The sequence below is a fragment of the Oncorhynchus mykiss genome, chromosome 17 (genome assembly GCF_057628025.1).
Source record: "Oncorhynchus mykiss isolate SJ-2025 chromosome 17, ASM5762802v1, whole genome shotgun sequence".
Classification (NCBI taxonomy): domain Eukaryota; kingdom Metazoa; phylum Chordata; class Actinopteri; order Salmoniformes; family Salmonidae; genus Oncorhynchus; species Oncorhynchus mykiss.
This window is the reverse complement of record NC_143038.1, coordinates 51759990-51780452: the sequence shown is the minus strand read 5'-3', so window position 1 is coordinate 51780452 and position 20463 is coordinate 51759990. Positions and strand designations below refer to the sequence as shown.

Here is a 20463-nt window from a genome sequence, read left to right as displayed (position 1 = left end):
AGAGATGGAGGTTGTGAAAGGTCTCAAAACACAGCAGTCTACCAGCCACCTCTGCCTCCCAACCTGCTGTGCCGTTACAACAGGGCTTTGGAGAGCACTGTGCCATGCTGCTAGAGTCCACCAACAACCAGCGCACAGCAACACCTGTACCTACTCACCTATCTCTGCAGCCACACACACTGTTACACACCACAAATGCTGACTCTATATGCAACCAAATGGCCTTTACAATGCAGTGTCTACAACAGTCACATTTGTAAAGGGAAGTGCTCTAAGATAAATTGTTACTGTTTATGCTATAGCTAATGTAGACAAACTGGGGATACAGTGTATTATAGTTCTGTGTATAGATTGTGTTTACGATTTGGAGACAGCTCTTCGCGCATCATAAAAAACAGAATCATGAAAATGTTCTCATGACTGCAGAAGCGGTGCTGTTTGCAGGAGACTAAATATTACAATCAATGGGAGGCTCTGTACTGCCAGGCTCTTTTGGGGGAACTCATAACATTTTATGCAGCAATCAACGTACTCTGGGCAAGATGAAAGACTCCAAACAACAGCTGTGGCCGACATCCTAACGACTAGAGCTCACGTTTACCACACAGTTGACTCAGCTTCCAATAATTCAGAGATTCAGGTACCCTGAAGTGTACACAAACTTCCTTTAAAGGTTCAGGTTATTTTTAGTAAAAAAACTTATTTTGACCGCAAGTCCCATAGGGCGGTGCACAATTGGCCCAGCGTCGTCCGGGTTAGGAGAGGGTTTGGCTGGGGGGGGGGGGTTTCTAGGCTCACGAGACAAGATTGTTATCATGAAATTGGGGAGAAAAAGGTAGGTAAAAATTACAACAAAAAAATAAATAAAATGGGGGGGAGGAAGAGTTATCAGATCTAAAAGGAAGAGTTAACAGTTCTAATATTCTGCATGCAGTTCATCCAAACTAAGCAAAGATGAGGAAAGAAGAATGGATCAAAATGATAGAATTATTTAAAAAAGGTTTTGTTTGTTAAAAAGAGAACATGAGAGTGAGTGTGGTGGTCTTAGATTGTTATGTTGGGGGGAAGAGGCGTTTTCTACTTAGAAAAATGTAGTGAAGATGATGGCCACAGGAGGGCTCTGGGGTTAAAGGTTAAATGTTAGGGGTTAGGACCCCTAGGTGGTGGGTAGGAGTGTTCCTCATGCCATGCATCTGCAGAGAGTTATGATAAGAGTCATTATTACCTGGATGGGCCTGAATCCTCCCTTGAAAATTGAAGCAAGAAAGAGAGAAAAGCCAATGGGAGACTGCACTGATGAGTGTGGAGCCCAACACAGCGGGCAATCATTCACAACACACACACGCACAAACCGCAACATTATGCAGCCGGTGGGCCTTTTTTCCAACTGGGTAGTTCTCAGTCCCAGTGAGGAGCCGACAGCAATGACTTAGTAACACAGACAGGGTGTGGACCGCTGCGAGCCAGGACCTACCCTCTGGAGTTGTGACATCACAGAGATCTTTCTATCTAGCTGCAACCATTCACCTAGGACTAAACTCAGCCAGGCTCACCAGGTGTGACCGCAGTATTATTCCCAACACCACGGAGTAAAGACAGAGAGAGGGAGGCGGGAGTCCGAGTCAATCCTGATGGGAACGCTCCTTTTTCTTCCCTTTCAGTTTGCTTTGCTCTGGCAACATGCACGGTAGACCAACTAGGATTTTGCTCAAATTTGGCTGGCAGACATGATGAGCTTGTTGTTAGTATCAGGGAGTGCCAAAAATGATCGCTCTGCTCATTTCAAACAGAGCACGATGACATGGCCTCAATTGAGCAAGTTAAATGTTAATGCAAGATGCAAAATGTTGACGCTAATATCTGACCATTCCATGGCTGAATTCTAACTCTTACTAGAAAAACTGGAAGAAAACTGCTCACAGTAAACACCAGCTCAAAAACATTACTGATACAATTTACTTGGATGTCTCTAAAGTGGAGATATAGGCTACAACTAATGTTGTCCAACCAAACAACAACTTTATCCTTATGTCTGACCTCTTGGTTTGCATTCTTAAAGAGCAATAAAGAGCAAAAGACTGAAGTTACTTTAGAAAAGAGAAATCAAGAGTAACACTGAGAAGTCTGAATGAGATCACTATGTAACCATTTTTGTGTGTGGGGATTGCAATTTATATCAGAGACAAGGCCCATTTTCTCTGGCCGTATAATAGCTCTTTAGTTCTGCTTCATCTGCTTTCCGACTCCACTTCCGTGGCGGCACAAGAGAGGCCAGTGCCAGCACAGAGCAGAGCCAGTATGTGACAGGGCATGTACTGTGTACTCTGTGCCAGTAAACAGTTCAGATTCAGACACACTGAGACTGACTGACATAGGAGGCTGACTATTAATAGTCTGTCAAAATGGCCAACACAGAATGATCCAGAAGGTGAGAATGTTGGACAACAAGTTATGGATGGGGTGGGGGTGCCTGTCTGCCTGTGGGACCCAGTGTCTTTAAATGGCATCTGCTTCTCAGACAGGGAGACACCAGGAAGGCTCTATGGGCTCCGTTTCTGTGCCCAGGATCACCTCAGCAATCACATAGTTATGCACACACACACACACACGCGCACGCACGCACACGCACGCACGCACACTTCAAACAAAACATGCAATCACATTCATATGAAGCATCTAAATCAACAGATAATCTAACAAGATATTTCCAAAATGTTGACGCAGTCTTGTTGACACTAAGTCTGATCAACAGTTTGACTAGCAAGTCCACAACATGAGAAGAAAAGATAGCCATCACTATAGTATGGCAAACATCTAGCATCGTTGTGCGACTGGCAGACAGGCAACAGTCTTTTTGGATATGCCTTTAGCAACAATGTGGCAAAAATCTAGAGAGAATGGTTGTTGACAAACACAATCAGACTGTTGCATGCCTGCGTGGCAAGCAGGCGGGAAGGGGAGCCATATATTCTCATTAAGTTAGGGCAGTGTTTCCCAACTCCTTTCCTCAAGTACCCCTAAACACTAGGGGTGTAACGGTTCACCAAATACACTGTTCGGTACGTATTGCGGTTTTGGGGTGACGGTTCGGTTTCGGTACAGCGGGAAAATGAAATGCAAAAGTTACTGTAGTTAATTTTTGTATTTTCTTAAACTATCTACTGTTATTCCTGATTCCATACATGATCATGAGTCATAATGCCTGATAAAAGTTCAAATCAGGAATACCAAAACTTTTCTTAAATGAAAACACACAATTACTCACCAACACTAAAATAAAGTGCAATATGCAGGTGAAATCAGGCAGTACCCACTCTATATAAGCAAGTTAATCCCGAAGTTGTCAATGAATAAACATGGCTCAGATATTGTATAGGCCTATGCTATAATGTATTTTTACAAAGAGAAAAATATGCACACTTGTGTGGCACTCAAACAGGGCATGTCTGAAGCGCGGTACTTCTCATATCCCAGTCTGAGGTAATGTGATGGGGTGTCATTGTTAAGTATCTCTGTGTAGCCCTGGAGGTCCATCCATCTGTAGTAAGTCAACACAGGGTGCGCATTGGCCAATTCATTGACAACTTCGGGTTTAGCTCGCTTATATAGAGCAGGTACTGCCTATTTACTGAAAGTCTATAAGGTGGCTCGAGCACTTTCACAAAGTGTTGAAACCCCTATTCTTCTCAACCACGAGAAGGTGTGCATTTCCGTGGCTATAAACATGCCTCTCTCTATTGTAATTCCTTTGGCCCGTTCTGAAATGCCGTTTGGCATTTGTCTTGCTCCGATGGTAGGAATACTGGGGTCACGTCAGCGTAAATGTGTCAACATGTTTGAGGTGTTGGCAGCTGCATAGGCTATTCTCATTGCGCAGTGGCAACATACTCCATCGCCGTTTGATCTACGTAATCTACTTGGAAGCAAAAACGTACTTGAGGAATGGAGTTGGGAAACACTGACTTAAGGGACACATCCTATATAAACAGGGCCTATTTCCACTGAGAGCAGAAGCTCTTTGCCAACCAATAACAGTAGTGTGGTAAAGTGCACTAAGCAGCTCTAGCTGAGGGAAAACAGACGAGGACAGACGGAATGGGGTAAGTTACCTGATGGTGGGTTGGTCGAGGGCCCGTCGCGAACTGATGGGGGAGAAGGTGTGAGGTCCGGCAGAAAGAGAGTGTGAGGCAGCAATGGCAAAGCAGAGAGAGGAGGACAGTAACAAAGAGACAAGATGAACAATGAGGGGAACACTGAGGCACGGTAATACAAAACCACAGAGCAGTAGAGCTGCCACGTTGTCAAGTTTACTGGAGATGATGCAGACCTGGTGGTTCCACATGACAGGGGGGCTGGGGCTGGGGCTGGGCATGGATGACTACATTGAAAGTGCAGATAGAACAGTACAATACTTTAAGTATATCATCTTAAAGTCATTGGCACACTGAATAAACTATGACATTCTAAAATTAGGTAACACAAAATGATTACAACATTTACAGGAATGATTATCAACAACTACCGGTATTAGATAACTCAAGACTGGAAAGCATCTCAGACACAGCAGATTCCAGAGAGTGTGAAGAGGACTGCCTGACAGACACATCATCAGGACTTATCATTACTGAACCCAGAACATGTCAATCACTACCTCAGACGACACCGTACCCCTCCAGGCCAATCAAAATGAAACATGATCTGTCTGGGTTTCCCAAAGCACACCAGTCATAATACATACAAATGACGCAGAGAGAAGGAACAGGCACTTACCGGGCGACTCTGCGGTTGCGTGTTCATTTGCTGCGTCTGAGGAGAGTACACTAGAGGTGCTGAGCCAGAATTCTGTCCAGTGGTGTATGGAGACTGTCATAGGGGAGGGACAGAGGGATGGATGGATGTAGAAAAGAGATGAAAGGAAAGAGAGGGGGATGTATTTAGGACAGAGAAAAAGGGAAGCGGGATGGAAAATGGTAGTTAAGAATAAGCTAAGAAGAGATTGGATGACTCATCAGTTTGGGCATTTTACCTGAGTTCACAATTATTTAGACCAACCAAACTGTTGCTCTCCTCAGCAATGGAGAATAACAGACAGTGTCAGCATGGTAAATCTACAGTAGTAGTCTAGTTAAACACTGAACAAGACCAATGTCATAGCCTATCTGGTACATTCCGCAGGGGTTAGCCCTGAGAGCTAAATATGGGGATATCTTGTGCTAGACTACAGTCGTGGCCAAAAGTTTTGAGAATGACACAAATATTAATTTCCACAACGTTTGCTGCTTCAGTGTCTTTAGATATTATTGTCCGATGTTACTATGGAATACTGAAGTATAATTACAGGCATTTCATGAGTGTCAAAGGATTTTATTGACAATTACATGAAGTTGATGCAAAGAGTCAATATTTGCAGTGTTGACCCTTCTTTTTCAAGACCTCTGCAATCCACCCTGGCATGCTGTCAATTAACTTCTGGGTCACATCCTGACTGATGGCAGCCCATTCTTGCATAATCAATGCTTGGAGTTTGTCAGAATAGTTTTTTTTGTTTGTTTGTCCACCCGCCTCGAGGATTGACCACAAGTTCTCATGGGATTAAGATCTGGGGAGTTTCCTGGCCATGGACCCAAAATATAAATGTTTTGTTCCCCTTTTGCCTTATGGCAAGGTGCTCCATCATGTTCCAAGGTCACCAAACTGTTCCTGGATGGTTGGGAGAAGCTGTTCTCGGAGGATGTGTTGGTACCATTCTTTATTCATGGCTGTGTTCTTAGGTGAAATTGTGAGTGAGCCCACTCCCTTGGCTGAGAAGCAACCCCACACATGAATGGTCTCAGAATGCATTACTGTTGGCATGACATGATGGTAGCGCTCACCTTGTCTTCTCTGGACAAGCTTTTTTCCATACGCCCCAAACAATTGGAAAGGGGATTCATCAGAGAAAATGACCACCCCAGTCCTCAGCAGTCCAATCCCTGTACCTTTTGCAGAATATCAGTCTGTCCCTGATATTTTTCCTGGAGAGAAGTGGATTCTTTGCTGCCATTCTTGACACCAGGCCATCCTCCAAAACTCTGACTCACTGTGCGTGCAGATGCACTCACACCTGCCTGCTGCCATTCCTGAGCAAGCTCTGTACTGGTGGTGCCCCGATCCCGCAGCTGAATCAACTTTAGGAGACGGTCCTGGCGCTTGCTGGACTTTCTTGGGCACCCTGAAGCCTTCTTCACAACAATTGAACCGCTCTCCTTGAAGTTCTTGATGATCTGATAAATAGTTGATTTTGGTGCAATCTTACTGACAGCAATATCCTTGCCTGTGAAGCCCTTTTTGTGGAAAGCAATGACGGCACGTGATTCCTTGAAGGTAACCATGGTTGACAGAGGAAGAACAATGATTCCAAGCACCACCCTCCCTTTGAAGCTTCCAGTCTGTTATTCGAACTCAATCAAATCAAATTTTATTTGTCACATACACATGGTTAGCAGATGTTAATGCGAGTGTAGCGAAATGCTTGTGCTTCTAGTTCCGACAATGCAGTAATAACCAACGAGTAATCTAACCTAACAATTCCACAACTACTACCTTATACACACAAGTGTAAAGGGATAAAGAATATGTACATAAAGATATACGAATGAGTGATGGTACAGAACGGCATAGGCAAGATGCAGTAGATGGTATCGAGTACAGTATATACATATGAGATGAGTAATCTAGGGTATGTAAACATAAAAGTAGCTAGTGATACGTGTATTACAAAGATGGCAAGATGCAGTAGATGTATACATATACATACGAGATGATTAAACATTTTAACTGGCATTGTTTAAAGTGGCTAGTGATAATTTTTTTTACATCAATTTCCATTATTAAAGTGGCTGGAGTTGAGTCAGTATGTTGGCAGCAGTCACTCAATGTTAGTGATGGCTGTTTATTAACAATCTGATGGCCTTGAGATAGAAGCTGTTTTTCAGTCTCTTGGTCCCAGCTTTGATGCACCTGTACTGACCTCGCCTTCTGGATGATAGCGGGGTGAACAGGCAGTGGCTCAGGTGGTTGTTGTCCTTGATGATCTTTATGGCCTTCCTGTGACATCGGGTGGCGTACACATCATTTGTCTGTGATGTGTACGCCGAGGAACTTAAAACTTACTACTACTGTCCCGTCGATGTGGATAGGGGGGTGCTCCCTCTGCTGTTTCCTGAAGTCCACAACCATCTCCTTTGTTTTGTTGACGTTGAGTGTGGTTATTTTCCTGACACCACACTCCGAGGGCCCTCACCTCCTCCCTGTAGGCCGTCTCGTCGTTGTTGGTGGGGCCCCAGTGTTGAGGATCAGCGGGGTGGAGATGTTACCTACCCTCACCACCTGGGGGCGGCCCGTCAGGAAGTCCAGTACCTAGTTGCACAGGGCGGGGTCGAGACCCAGGGTCTCGAGCTTGATGACGAGTTTGGAGGGTACTATGGTGTTAAATGCCGAGCTGTAGTCGATGAACAGCATTCTCACATAGGTATTGACAGAGTGATCTCCAGCCTTGTCAACACTCACACCTGTGTTAACAAGAGAATCACTGACATGTCAGCTGGTCCTTTTGTGGCAGGGCTGAAATGCAGTGGAAATGTTTTTTGGGGATTCAGTTAATTTGCATGGCAAAGAGGGTCTTTGCAATTCATCTGATCACTTCATAACATGCTGGAGTATATGCAAATTGCCATCATACAAACTGAGGCAGCAGACTTGGTGAAAATTAATATTTGTGTCATTCTCAAAACTTTTGGCCACGACTTTACATCTCTAAGGAGCTTTTATAACACCAGCCCCCGTGTCGCATCACTTCATGTGTGCATTGTAGGGAATTAAAAGCAGCACTTCTTGCCTTCGTGAGTGGCTGGTGGTGTGGCTATATAGCTGGGATAATTACAGTTGTGCCACCGGCTGCAGACACTTATTAAGCCAGAGAAAGCAGCTCCTTCAGGCCGAGGGTGACCATGGTGAACACAGGGTCATGGGAACCCTTTCAACACACACCTTCTGCAAAGGCTGACTCATTCTGGAATTGCAAACAAGTGTATGTGCACCCGTGTGCACTTCCAAGGCAGTAGGAGAAACTAGCAAATCACAGCAAAGGCAACGTAATTGACTTGCTGTCTCAGTGACAAATTGATGACCCCTTTAGCAGCCTCTTATGGAGAGCAGAGAAAATAAGAGAGCGCCGCAGCAGTCGAAGTTGCTGATGTCCTGTGGAATTCAGATCATTAAGACAAATGTGCTTCTCTTGGACTATTGAAAAACAGTACCGGACATATAGAGATACAAAAACACAACCTCCGACCAATCAACAGGCACTCAGTGTATTTAATTAATTAAACTCACACAAGAAGCAGGCTGCAACAGGCATTTTGATAAAGATGTTAGAGAGAGAAATACAGACAAACACACAGGCAGGCAGACGGACGGACAGACAGACCAATGGTCAGACGCAGAGAGGATGACGGCGGAGACTCGGCTACACTCACCACTCCACCTGCCTCCCAGCCCTTAGGGTAGCGATATGGGGAAGCTGTGGGTAATGATACCTGAGAGAGCGCCTGCGAGTGGGCATGTCCTGGCGGCGTGCCCGCCAAGTTAGGGTGTCCCTTTGTGTAGTCGTGAGCTGTGTAGGGAGGACCAGGGTGCCTCGGTACCTACAGCACACAGAACAAGATAAAGGACATCAGATGTCACTGAAGATATAGGAAGATAGAGGGCATATGCTTGTGTGTGTGCTGAGTTAAATGATATCCGGTATTTGTTAGTGTGCTGAAGCGGTATAATTTTGTCAAAGCATCACCCAGGGGATGTTCACAGTCACACACGCACAGGATTCCACAGGTCATTAGACCTGCTCCTGCTGAGGAATGTAAATAAGGTGCTAAGGCAGGGATTAACCCCTGTCTGTCTTTGTGCAGAGGAACAGACCTATGCAGGACATGAAGTGTGTTGTGCCCTGCTGTGCAGAATCAGGCTCTGCCCTGGCTGTGGAGTGCTGCCCTGTCTGTTCCTTTGCAGTGTTTGCAGGCAGTGTGCTTCGTGCTGTACTATCCCCATGCCCTGCCACTGTGCTGTACTGTGAGCTGTAACCCACTGCAGGTGTTGCTGCTGCAGCAAGCCTGGCACAGCAGATAATGCAGGCAGCAGGCAGGCCGGCCGGCCCACCTCTGCTCCCCTGGGCTTTGTGGTGCCTACATCGCTGCTGCTTCTGCACAGGAGCCTCTGTGCGGTAGAGGCAACACTCTTCTGTTTGTTGTACGACAACATCACTGTTGTCTCTGAACACTGGTTTACTCTCCCTAGCATCTCTCTGTGTGGCCCATTTCCCCTGGTTGACCCAGGATAAAGCAGCTAATCTGACTTCTGTTGCCAGAGAAGGAGTCTTTGCCAGTGACTGACTCCACTGACAGGCAATGTGACAGTCGGGGTGGGGGAGGGAGAGTCCAGAAAGCACCCCTCTCCTCAGCAGCAGAGAAGAGCCTTCCAGACTGCTAAACAACCCCAAGATGGGTGGTGAAGTGAGGGCAACTCACACACACAGCAGGGGGTAGGTGGGTGATGATGCTGACGGTTATTATGAATCACTATGTTGCAGAGGTGACAGCCATATCTTTCCAGCTGCAGGCTGGGGTCAGTTAGAGAAGTGATCTCCCATCAGTTTCTGTCATACATTACACATATGCAACATTATACACAGACACACACCAGGCGTTTGTTTTCTAGATTTTATGTCAGAACTAAACAGACTGTGCGTCAGACCTGTGAGATGTGGTTGAGGTATGCTTGTGAGGTTCACAACTAGTGTGTGTGGTATGAGCGTATGCGTCTGTGGTGCAATAGGAATGTGTGCGTGTGGTGCAGGGTATGTACTCACGCTGTAGACGGCAGCGACACCGGGCTGTGTGGGGAAGATGCGGTCATCCAGGGATGGCTGAACCCGAGAGAACCTGGGACGCGTCATATTAAGGAAAATTCTGAAAAAGTGTCAACTTAAGGCCAAAACGGGTAAAAGGTGGGGGCATTAACAACCTCAACAGCAGCAGGAGCAGCACACATTCACATGCTTTGGGACATTAATGCACTGTTCTAAACAGTCTATGGCTAATAAATCTTGCAAAACCATTCAAGTCTTTCAATTCAAACATAGCAAGATTATCACATCTTTGTCCCCAAGTTTATCACATCTTTGTTCTCTAGTTCCTTTAGCAGGTTTTTAGCCAACGTTTCCCCATCCCCGACACTGCTGCCCCCCCCCCCCCCCCCAAAAGCCTCATCTCCAAGAGTACACTGTGTACCTTTATCAGGGAGCTTGTATGTGTCAAAGGGAAATCCCAACATGGCTTTCCAAAACTCCTACTCTAGGAATGATCATGTTCCAGATGGCCCATTTCCATTTTACTCAAGGTACCAATTTCAAAAGTAATTTTAGAATCTATTACTAACTTAATAGGTCAATCGTGACAGCTGAAAATAAATTCCTGAAATGTACTGTCTCACATCTAGGCCTAGTTTACTTAAAGAGCCCCTTAACCAGGGACAGCCCGGTCTTTCTATTTCCTGATAGGGTTGTTACCATGTGATCACGGGTCATGACCGATGTGAATGCAACCTGATTAACTTTCACAAATTTCACAGTATTTACTGTATATTCATACTGTGTATATATTTCCAACATCACTGCTTTTAATTACTCATTTGTTAACCTTTTTGGGATAGGGGGCAGCATTTTCACTTTTGGATGAAATGCGTGCCCAGAGTGAACTGCCTCCTACTCTGTACCAGATGCTAATATATGCATATTATTATTAGTATTGGATAGAAAACACTCTGAAGTTTCTAAAACTGTTTGAATGATGTTTGAGTATAATAGAACTCATATGGCAGGCGAAAAACCTGAGGAAAATCAAACCAGGAAGTGGGACATCTGAGGTTTGTAGTTTTTCAAAGCTTGGCCAACCTACACATTGAAATATGGATGAGGTTGCACTTCGTAGGGCTTCCACTAGATGTCAACAGTCTTTAGAAACTGGTTTGAGGATTCTACTATAAAGGAGGGGCTCATAAGACCTATGAGTCAGTGGTCTGGCAGAGAGCCTTGATCTCATGACGCGCTCTCCCGACAGAGCTACTTCTCGTTCCAGTGCTTTTTCTGAAGACAAAGGAATTCTCCGGTTGGAACATTATTGATGTTTTATGTTAAAAACATCCTAACGATTGATTCCATAGATCGTTTGACATGTTTCTAAAGGACTGTAACGGAACTTTGAGTTTGTCTGGATGAAGTGCCTGCGCCTCATGAAGATGGATTACTGGGCTGAACACACTAACAAAAAGTGGCTATTTGGACAAACGATGGAACTTTATGGAACAAATCAGTAATTTATTGTCGAACTGGGATTCCTGGGAGTGCCTTCTGATGAAGATGAAAGGTAAGTGAATATTTATGGTGTTGTTTCTAACTTTGTTGATTCCAAAATGGCGGATATTCCTCTGGCTGTTTTGGGTTCTGAGCGTCGTTCTCAGATTATGCTTTTTCCGTAAAGTTTTTTTGAAATCTGACACAGCGGTTGCATTAACTTAAGGTATAGGGGGCAGCATTTTCACTTTTGGATAAATAGCGTGCCCAATTTCAACTTCCTGCTACTCATGCCAGGAATATAAGATGTGCATATTACTAGTAGATTTGGATAGAAAATACTCTGAAGTTTCTAAAACCGTTTGCATCATGTCTGTGAGTATAACAGAACTTATGTAGCAGGCAAAACCCCGAGGACTAACCGTTCAGATTTTGTTGTTGTTGATCTCTGTCTGTTCAACGATTTCTCATTGGCAAATTATATTTCTTAGGAACTGTTTTCAGTTTCTACCGCTTCCACTGGATGTCACCAGTCTTTGGAATTTGGTTGAGGTTATTCATTTGTGCAATGAAGAAGTAGGCCATCTAGGAACTGGGTAACACTGTAGAGTGCGCAAGACGTGAAAAGTAGCATGGTTTGTTGTCTTCTTGTATTGAACACAGATAGACCCATCTACAATTTGATTGATTATTAACGTTTAAAAATACCTAAAGTTGTATTACAAAAGTAGTTTGAAATATTTTGGCAAAGTTTATGGGCAACTTTTGAAATATTTTGTAGTGACGTTGCGTTTTTTGGAAGCTGTTTTTTTTCTGGATCAAACGCGTCAAATAAATGGACATTTGGATATATATGGACGGAATTAAATCGAACAAAAAGACCAATTGTGATGTTTATGGGACATATTGGAGTGCCAACAAAAGAAGCTCGACAAAGGTAATGCATGTTTTATATTTTATTTCTGCATTTTGTGTAGCGCCTGTAGGGTTGAAATATGCTACCCTCTTTGTTTACTATTTAAAGCCTTTTGAAAATCTGACACGTTGGCTAGATTCACAACGAGTGTAGCTTTAATTGAGTATCTTACATGTGTGATTTAATGAAAGTTAAATTCATAAAAATGATTTAAAAATCTGTCACGCTGCATTTTCCCTGTTTTTTGCCCAAGTGGGACGCAACCGTCCCCTATCCTAAAGAAGTTAAGGAGAAGTCTAGCTTTAATTCTGTGAATAACACTAGTATCTTTTATCAATGTTTATTATGAGCATTTCTGCAAAATGGCCAGATGTTTTGGAATCAAAACATTACTGCTCGTAAGGCAGGGTAGCCTAGTGGTTAGGGTGTTGGACTAGTAACCGGAAGGTTGCAAGTTCAAGCCCCCCAGCTGACAAGGTACAAATCTGTCGTTCTGCCAGTTAACCTAGGCCGTCATTGAAAATAAGAATTTGTTCTTAACTGACTTGCCTAGTTAAATAAAAGGTAACAAAATAATACAAAATAAAAGAGCCAATGTAAACAGATTTTTGGATATAAATATGCACATTATTGAACAAAAAATACAGGTATTGTGTAACATGATGTCCTATGAGTGTTATCTGATGAAGATCATCAAAGTGATTCATTTTATCTATATTTCTGCTTTTTGTGACTCCCGTCTTTGGCTGGAAAAATGGCTGTGTTTTTTCGACTTGGCGGTGATCTAACATAATCATATGTTGTGCTTTAGCTGTAAAGCATTTTTGAAATCGTACACAATGGGTAGATTAACAAGATGTTTATATTGAATTTTTTTATTGGACTTGTTCATGTGTTAAAGTTACATATTTCTAAAAAATATTTTTGAATTTCGCGCGCTGCCCTTTCAGTGGAATGTTGTCGAGGTGTTTCGCTAGCGGAACCCCTGCGCTAGAAAGGTAAATATTTTGATCAAGTGTACTGCACTGTTGAGACCTTGAAAGTAAGCATTTCACTGTACCATTTACACCCTGTATCCTGTGCATGTGACAGTGATGAGGAGGATGAAAAGAGGGAGAGGGGAAATGCCAGACAGATAGAGGAGCTCAGTAACCTGCTCAGGCAGTTTGTTGGGTCTTAGAGGCACACACACTGGTCACATGATTTCAGGGAAATAGAACGCCTGGCTTTCTTCTTTCCCCTCTGACACTTTTTAGTTATTCCCTAAATCCCGCCCTCCTCCCCTCAATCCCGCTCTTTCCTTGCCTGCAGAGGCCCTCGTCTCCCCTGGCTTCCCGCCAAAACCAACACTCCTCCCAATACGTTTTATAACAGTGGAACTGGAGACAGCAGCTACACAGCATAACAAGGGTCTCCTATAGGTTTCCACACTTAATGCGCGCAAATCTACGCGTGTACTGGGTACTGGGAATCAGATTACTCTAAACAATGTGCACTTTTTGGTAACATGGTACCTCACCGGTCCAGACTCCCAAATAGCAGCATTCACAACAGGGCGACAGAGGTTCTTGTTGTCTTCTCATTTGTTGTGAAAGCAAATTCAGTTGCCAGATGCGTCAATGGATTCACACGTGTTAACAAAATAGCCTCTTTATTGAGGTAAAATGTACTTACTATGACTGATGTGGTTGTCCCTCCTTGCTATTTTAAAGATGAATGCACTAAGTTGCTCTGGATAAGAGCATCTGCTCAATGACTAAAATGTAAATGTCTTCCCTTGCTAGCAAGTTGGCTAAACACTGCAAACTATGTAGCCATTTAATTTCCCACATCGCCATGTGAAATAATCTGATGTATAATGAAATAATATGCCCTGGCAAATATTTTTATACTTGCCGATGTAACCTACAACATTATGCCAATTTGATATGCTGTTTCAATGTATTCACTCTCATATTTCAAAATATAATGTAAAAAAGAGAAGAGAAGAACAAAAACAAATCTGTTTAAGTTTCCAAATAGGCTAGAAAGAATGTACCACTTCTAAACAAAATACCTTTTGGGGGGATTCTAATAAGGCTACAGTGTTGTTTGGTTTATTGTTTGAAAAGTCGCTGAGATTATATTTGGTTATCAATGCAAAATAGGCCGCTTATTTAATGTCAATCTAAACCGAGACAGCAATCTTGAAATTGGAGGTTATTTTGAAGTTGATTAGCTTCCCACATCGGCACATTCCCACATAAATATTTGTATACTTGCTGGTGAAACCTACAACATTATGCCAATTTGGTGCGCTACTTCAATGTATTTAAAAACTAGAATGTCATCCTATTTTGGTCACATAGAAAAAGCACATCTCTCGCAGTTGTTTTTACCAATAGCCTGGAATAAATAGTTATTTCTTCTAAACAAAATACCTTTTGGGGAGATTCTAATAAGGCTACAATGTTGTTTGGTTTATTGTTTGAATAGTTGCTGAGATTATATTTACTTATCAATGCAAAATAGGTTACTTTGATGTAGAGAGCCTATAGATCAGATTAAGGAACCAAGCAAGTTTAATTGCCTACACAACCATGCCCCCATGGCTATACAAGGAATGATATGGCACATTACATTTTTCATGTGGTACCGAGTACAGAGAATGTCACAGCGCACAAGGAGCCACCCCTTTTGTGACAAAAAAAACGACACTGCGCTACAGTCTCCGTAGGGTATTAATAGCCCTTATGTGGAAGAAAAAATACAGTATGAAATTAAAATAAAACACTTGGAGCTACTAAATAAAGCCCCCCCCCCCCCCCCCAAAAAAAAGTATTGCGTGGAGATCCCTACTGCGAGTGTGACTTCACTAACCTTTAACATGGGCAGGGTGATGGCTGTAGCTACAGTCTAGGGATAAAACAGACAGGAGTGAATCCTGATGCGGTGCGGTCTTGTGTGGTGTGTGTGAGGGGCTGGAGGGAAGGAGGTAGTGACAATAAGGGAATCTGATTCGCAAGCAGCAAGGACGTTTCCTCCAGGGGTCAGAGGTTAGCAGGCCACGCAACGGCAGATGGTAAAATGATCAGATGAGACGAGACAGCTGACACCACCAGGGATTTGGCAGGAGGGACCACATGACTCTTACTGGAATTACAATTTGATCTGAGTCCTGCAATTGCTATGTAGTGATGAATTGCCGAACCAAATCCCTTCGCATGTGCAACATAAATATATATATATTTAAACCTTTATTTAACTAGGCAAGTCAGTTAAGAACAAATTCTTATTTACAATGACGGCCTAGGAATAGTGGGTTAACAGCCTTGTTCAGGGGCAGAACGACAGGTTTTTACCTTGTCAGCTCGGAGAGTCGATCTAGCAACCTTTCGGTTACTGGTCCAACGCTCTAACCACTAGGCTACGAACCCCACAATATGATTCATTAAATAGTGTAAATCCATTGATGCATTAGGCAACGTGGCTTAGACTTGAATCTAAAGGGTAACTGGAGGGGAAAGAAGATGGCGCCGACAGAGAGTATTTTGTTTATTTTATGTAACATACATGTATTGTGTAACATGAAGTCCTATGAGTGCCATCTGATGAAGATCAAAGGTTAGTGATTCATTTTCTCTGTATTTCTGCTTTTTGTGACTCCACTTTTTGGCTGGAAAATGGCTGTTTTTTGTGACTAGGCGCTGACCTAACATAATCACATGGTATGCTTTCGTCATAAAGCCTTTTTGAAATCGGACACTGTGGTGGGATTAACAACAAGTGAATCTTTAAAATGGTGTATAATACTTGTATGTTTGAGGAATTTTAATTATGAGAGTTCTGTTGTTTGAATTTGGCGCCCTGCACTTTCACTGGCTGTTGTCAAATCGATCCCGTTAACTTCTTACGGCTGAAATTCCGTTAACAAAGTAGACAAAATTAGTGCAAGAGTTGCTTTCAAAAGAGGTATCCGGGATTGTAACATACTCGGTCTCACGGAGACATGGCTAGCTGGGGACATGTTGTCGGAGTCCGTACAGCCAATAGAATTTTCCGTGCATTGCGCCAACAGGAACAAACATCTCTCTGGTAAGAAGAAGGGCAGGGGTGTATGGTTTCATGATTAACGACTCATGGTGTAATTGTAACAATACACAATAACGCAAGTCCTTTTGTTCACCATACCTAGAATTCCTCAATCAAATGCCGACAGTATTTTCTACCAAGAGAACTCTCCTTGGTTATCGTTACGGCCGTGTATATCCTCCCGCAAGTGGATACGAGGAGGGCCATCAAGGAACTTCACTGGACTATGCAAACTGGAAACCATATATCCGGAGGCAGCATTTATTGAGCTGGGAATTTTAACAAAGCTAAATCTGAGAACAAGGCTACCTAAATTTTATCAGCATATCGATTGCAGTACACGAGCAACACACTCGACCACTGCTACTTTAACTTCCGCGATGCATACAAGGCCCTCCCTCGCCCCCCTTTTGGAAAATCTGACCATGACTCCATTTTGTTGCTCCCCTCCTATAGGCAGAAACTAAAACAGAAAGGGCCCGTTCTTAAGTCTATCCAACGCATCAAGATCACATGGACTGGGATTATGTTCCGGGTAGCCTCAGGGAACAACATTGAACAACATTGACGACATATGATGACTCGGTGAGCGAGTTTATAAGGAAGTATAAAGGAGATGTTGTACCATGTGGCTATTAAAACATTCCCTAACCAGAAACCGTGGATTGTTGGCAGCATTCGCACAAAACTGAAAGCATGTACCACCGCATTTAATCATGGCAAGGAGACTGGAAACAAGGCCGAATACAAACAGTGTAGTCATTCCCGCCGTAAGGCAATCAAACAAGTAAAGCGTCAGTATAAAGACAAAGTGGAGTCACAATTCAACGGCTCAAACACGAGACGTTCGTTTCAGGGACTACAGACAATCACGAATTACAGAAAGATAACCAGCCCCGTCACAAACGTCTTGCTCCCAGACAAATTAAACAACTTCTTTGAGTGCTTTGAGGACAATACAGTGCCACCAACAAGGGCCCGCTACCAAAGACTTTGGGCTCCCCTTCTCCGTGGCCGACGTGAGTAAAACCCTCACAGGGCTGCCGGCACAGACTGCATCCCTAGCTGCGTCCTCAGAGCATGTGCAGACCAGCTGGCTGGTGTGTTTACGGACATAATCAATCCCCATCCCAGTCTGCTGTCCACACACGCTTCAAGATGGCCACCATTGTTCCTGTTCCCAAGAAAGCTAAGGCAGCTGAACTAAATGACTACTTCTGTCATCATGAAGTGCTTTGAGAGACTAGTCAAGGATCATATCACCTCCACCCTACCTGTCTCCCTAGACCCACTCCAATTTGCTTACCGCCCCAATAGGTTCACAGACGATGCAGTCTCCATCACACTGCCCTATTGCATCTGGACAAGAGGAATAACTATGTAAGAATGCTGTTCATTGACTACAGCTCAGCATTCAACAGCATAGTACCCTCCAAACTGATCATTAAGCTTGAGACCCTGGGTCTAGACCCCTGCCATGTGCAATTGGGTCCTGGACTTCCTGACGGGTCACCCCCAGATGGTGAAGGTTGGAAACAACATTTGCTGTCAACACTTTTCTGACCCTCAACACTGGGGCCCCACAAGGGTGTGTGCTCAGCCCTCTCCTGTTCTCCCTGTTCACCCATGACTGCGTGGCCATGCATGCCTCCAATTCAATCATCAAGTTTGCAGACGACATGAGTGGTAGGCTTGACTACCAACAACGACGAGACATCTTACTGAGAGGAGGTGAGAGCCCTCGGAGTGTGGTGTCAGGAAAATAACCTCACACTCCATGTCAGCTAAACAAAAGATGATTGTGGACTTCAGGAAACAGTAGAGGGAACACCCCCCTATCCACATCGATGGAACAGTAGTGGGGAGGGTAGTAAGTTTTAAGTTCCTCGGCGTACACATCACAGACAAACTGAATTGGTCCACCCACACAGACAGCATCGTGAAGAAGGCGCAGCAGCGCCTCTTCAACCTCAGGAGGCTGAAGAAATTCGGCTTGTCACCAAAAGCACTCACAAACTTCTACAGATGCACAATCGAGAGCATCCTGTCGGGCTGTATCACCGCCTGGTACGGCAACTGCTCCGCCCACAACCGTAAGGCTCTCCAGAGGGTAGTGAGGTCTGCACAACGCATCACCGGGGGCAAACTACCTGCCCTCCAGGACACCTACACCACCCGATGTCACAGGAAGGCCATAAAGATCATCAAGGACATCAACCACCCGAGCCACTGCCTGTTCACCCCGCTATCAACCAGAAGGCGAGGTCAGTACAGGTGCATCAAAGCTGGGACCGAGAGACTGAAAAACAGCTTCTATCTCAAGGCCATCAGACTGTTAAACAGCCACCACTAACATTGAGTGGCTGCTGCCAACACACTGACTCAACTCCAGCCACTTTAATAATGGGAATGGATGGGAAATGTAAAATATATCACTAGCCACTTTAAACAATGCTACCTAATATAATGTTTACATACCCTACATTATTCATCGCATATGTATGTGTATATACTGTACTCTATATCATCTACTGCATCTTTATGTAATACATGTATCACTAGCCACTAACTATGCCACTTTGTTTACATACTCATCTCATATGTATATACTGCACTCAATACCATCTACTGTATCTTGCCTATGCCGCTCTGTACCATCACTCATTCATATATCTTTATGTACATATTCTTTATCCCCTTACACTTGTGTCTATAAGGTAGTAGTTTTGGAATTGTTAGCTAGATTACTTGTTGGTTATTACTGCATTGTCGGAACTAGAAGCACAAGCATTTCGCTACACTCGCATTAACATCTGCTAACCATGTGTATGTGACAAATACAATTTGATTTGATTTGAAAAGAGATGATCGTGGACTTCAGGAAACAGCAAAGGGAGCACCCCCCTATCAACATCGAAGGGACAGCAGTGGAGAAGGTGGAAGGTTTTAAGTTCCTCTGTGTACTGTACATATCACTGACAAACTGAAATGGTCCACACACACAGACAGTGTGGTGAAGAAGGCACAACAGCGCCTCTTCAACCTCAGGAGGCTGAAGAAATTTGACTTGAACCGAAAACCCTCACTAACTTTCACAGGTGCACAATTGAGAGCAGCCTGTCGGGCTGTATCCCCGCCTGGTACGGCAACTGCACCACCCACAAACACAGGGCTCTCCAGAGGGTGGTGCAGTCTGCACAATGCATTACAAACTACCTGTCCTCCAGGTAGGGCTGGGCGATATGGCCAAAATATCATAGCATGGTATTTTTCAAATTTGACGGTATTTTATGTTTTTGATTAATAAAAGTTCTAAATTTGCTTTATAAGTAGTGCGTGACCCTAGGGTGGCAACACATATATTCTAAATTATTTCAATGGGTCTTTCTCTATTCGGATTGTTTTATACTGTTCAATTCAACTTCAAACGAAAATAATTTCCTGCATTACCAGCACTCATTTTCAATCATTTCCACACTGCCACAATATGGGCAAAAATACTTGGCCTTATTTTTAACCAAATGTTGCCATTGCAATTTAGAACAAAACACTTGGGTGAACTTTTGGAATCATGGAAATATAATGTTTAATATAATTCTAGCTAGAATATAAATAATAGTGGGCACTTTGAATACAGTGTTGTTTGACATGACAACGAATGAAAATGCCATGGACGAGTTATTGTGACAGGGTGAAAACCAAAGTGGTGTTCAGTGTTTCCTAGGTGACCCTATAATCTTTGGCTACATTAAGTCTCTATTCATATAGCCAACATACTCATGCTTCACCTTTTCCTCTTTGATTTAGAAGATACTGGTGGAGGCATAAATCAGCATGTTGTTTGTGGAACAGTATTTGTATTAACTAGCTACGTTTTCTCTGACTAGCGATTAGCATTAGTGGCTAACACAATTTAGCTTAACTTGCTAAGAAAATACAAACTAGCTGTTTGCAGATGTAAGAAACAAACTAATATTGTAATTATAGAACTCATGTGGATTTATATTAAGATCTAAGTGGAAACATCGTTGTCATCAACATTGTTGCATGTGCTGCAGTGACCATGCAGACTGAACGCAAGTGCCTCGTG

At 43.5% G+C, this 20463-nt stretch overlaps 1 protein-coding gene across 50 annotated transcripts in view; it reads right to left on the bottom strand.

The window, feature by feature from the left end:
• Window positions 1-20463, bottom strand: part of LOC110494450 (eukaryotic translation initiation factor 4 gamma 3) — a 76002-nt gene that overhangs the window by 42218 nt on the left and 13321 nt on the right. For 35 of the 50 annotated variants that reach the window (XM_090205871.1, XM_036950503.2, XM_090205872.1 and 32 more), the window contains exons 2-7: window positions 9905-10004; window positions 8517-8684; window positions 4771-4863; window positions 4328-4378; window positions 4110-4142; window positions 1226-1246 (exon numbers count right to left, since the gene is read on the bottom strand). In XM_090205871.1, coding sequence (XP_090061997.1) covers window positions 1226-1246; window positions 4110-4142; window positions 4328-4378; window positions 4771-4863; window positions 8517-8684; window positions 9905-10004 — 466 coding nt within the window. The remainder of the gene's footprint in view (window positions 1-1225; window positions 1247-4109; window positions 4143-4327; window positions 4379-4770; window positions 4864-8516; window positions 8685-9904; window positions 10005-20463) is intronic. The other 15 variants (XM_090205903.1, XM_090205909.1, XM_090205893.1 and 12 more) reach the window with 7 other exon arrangements.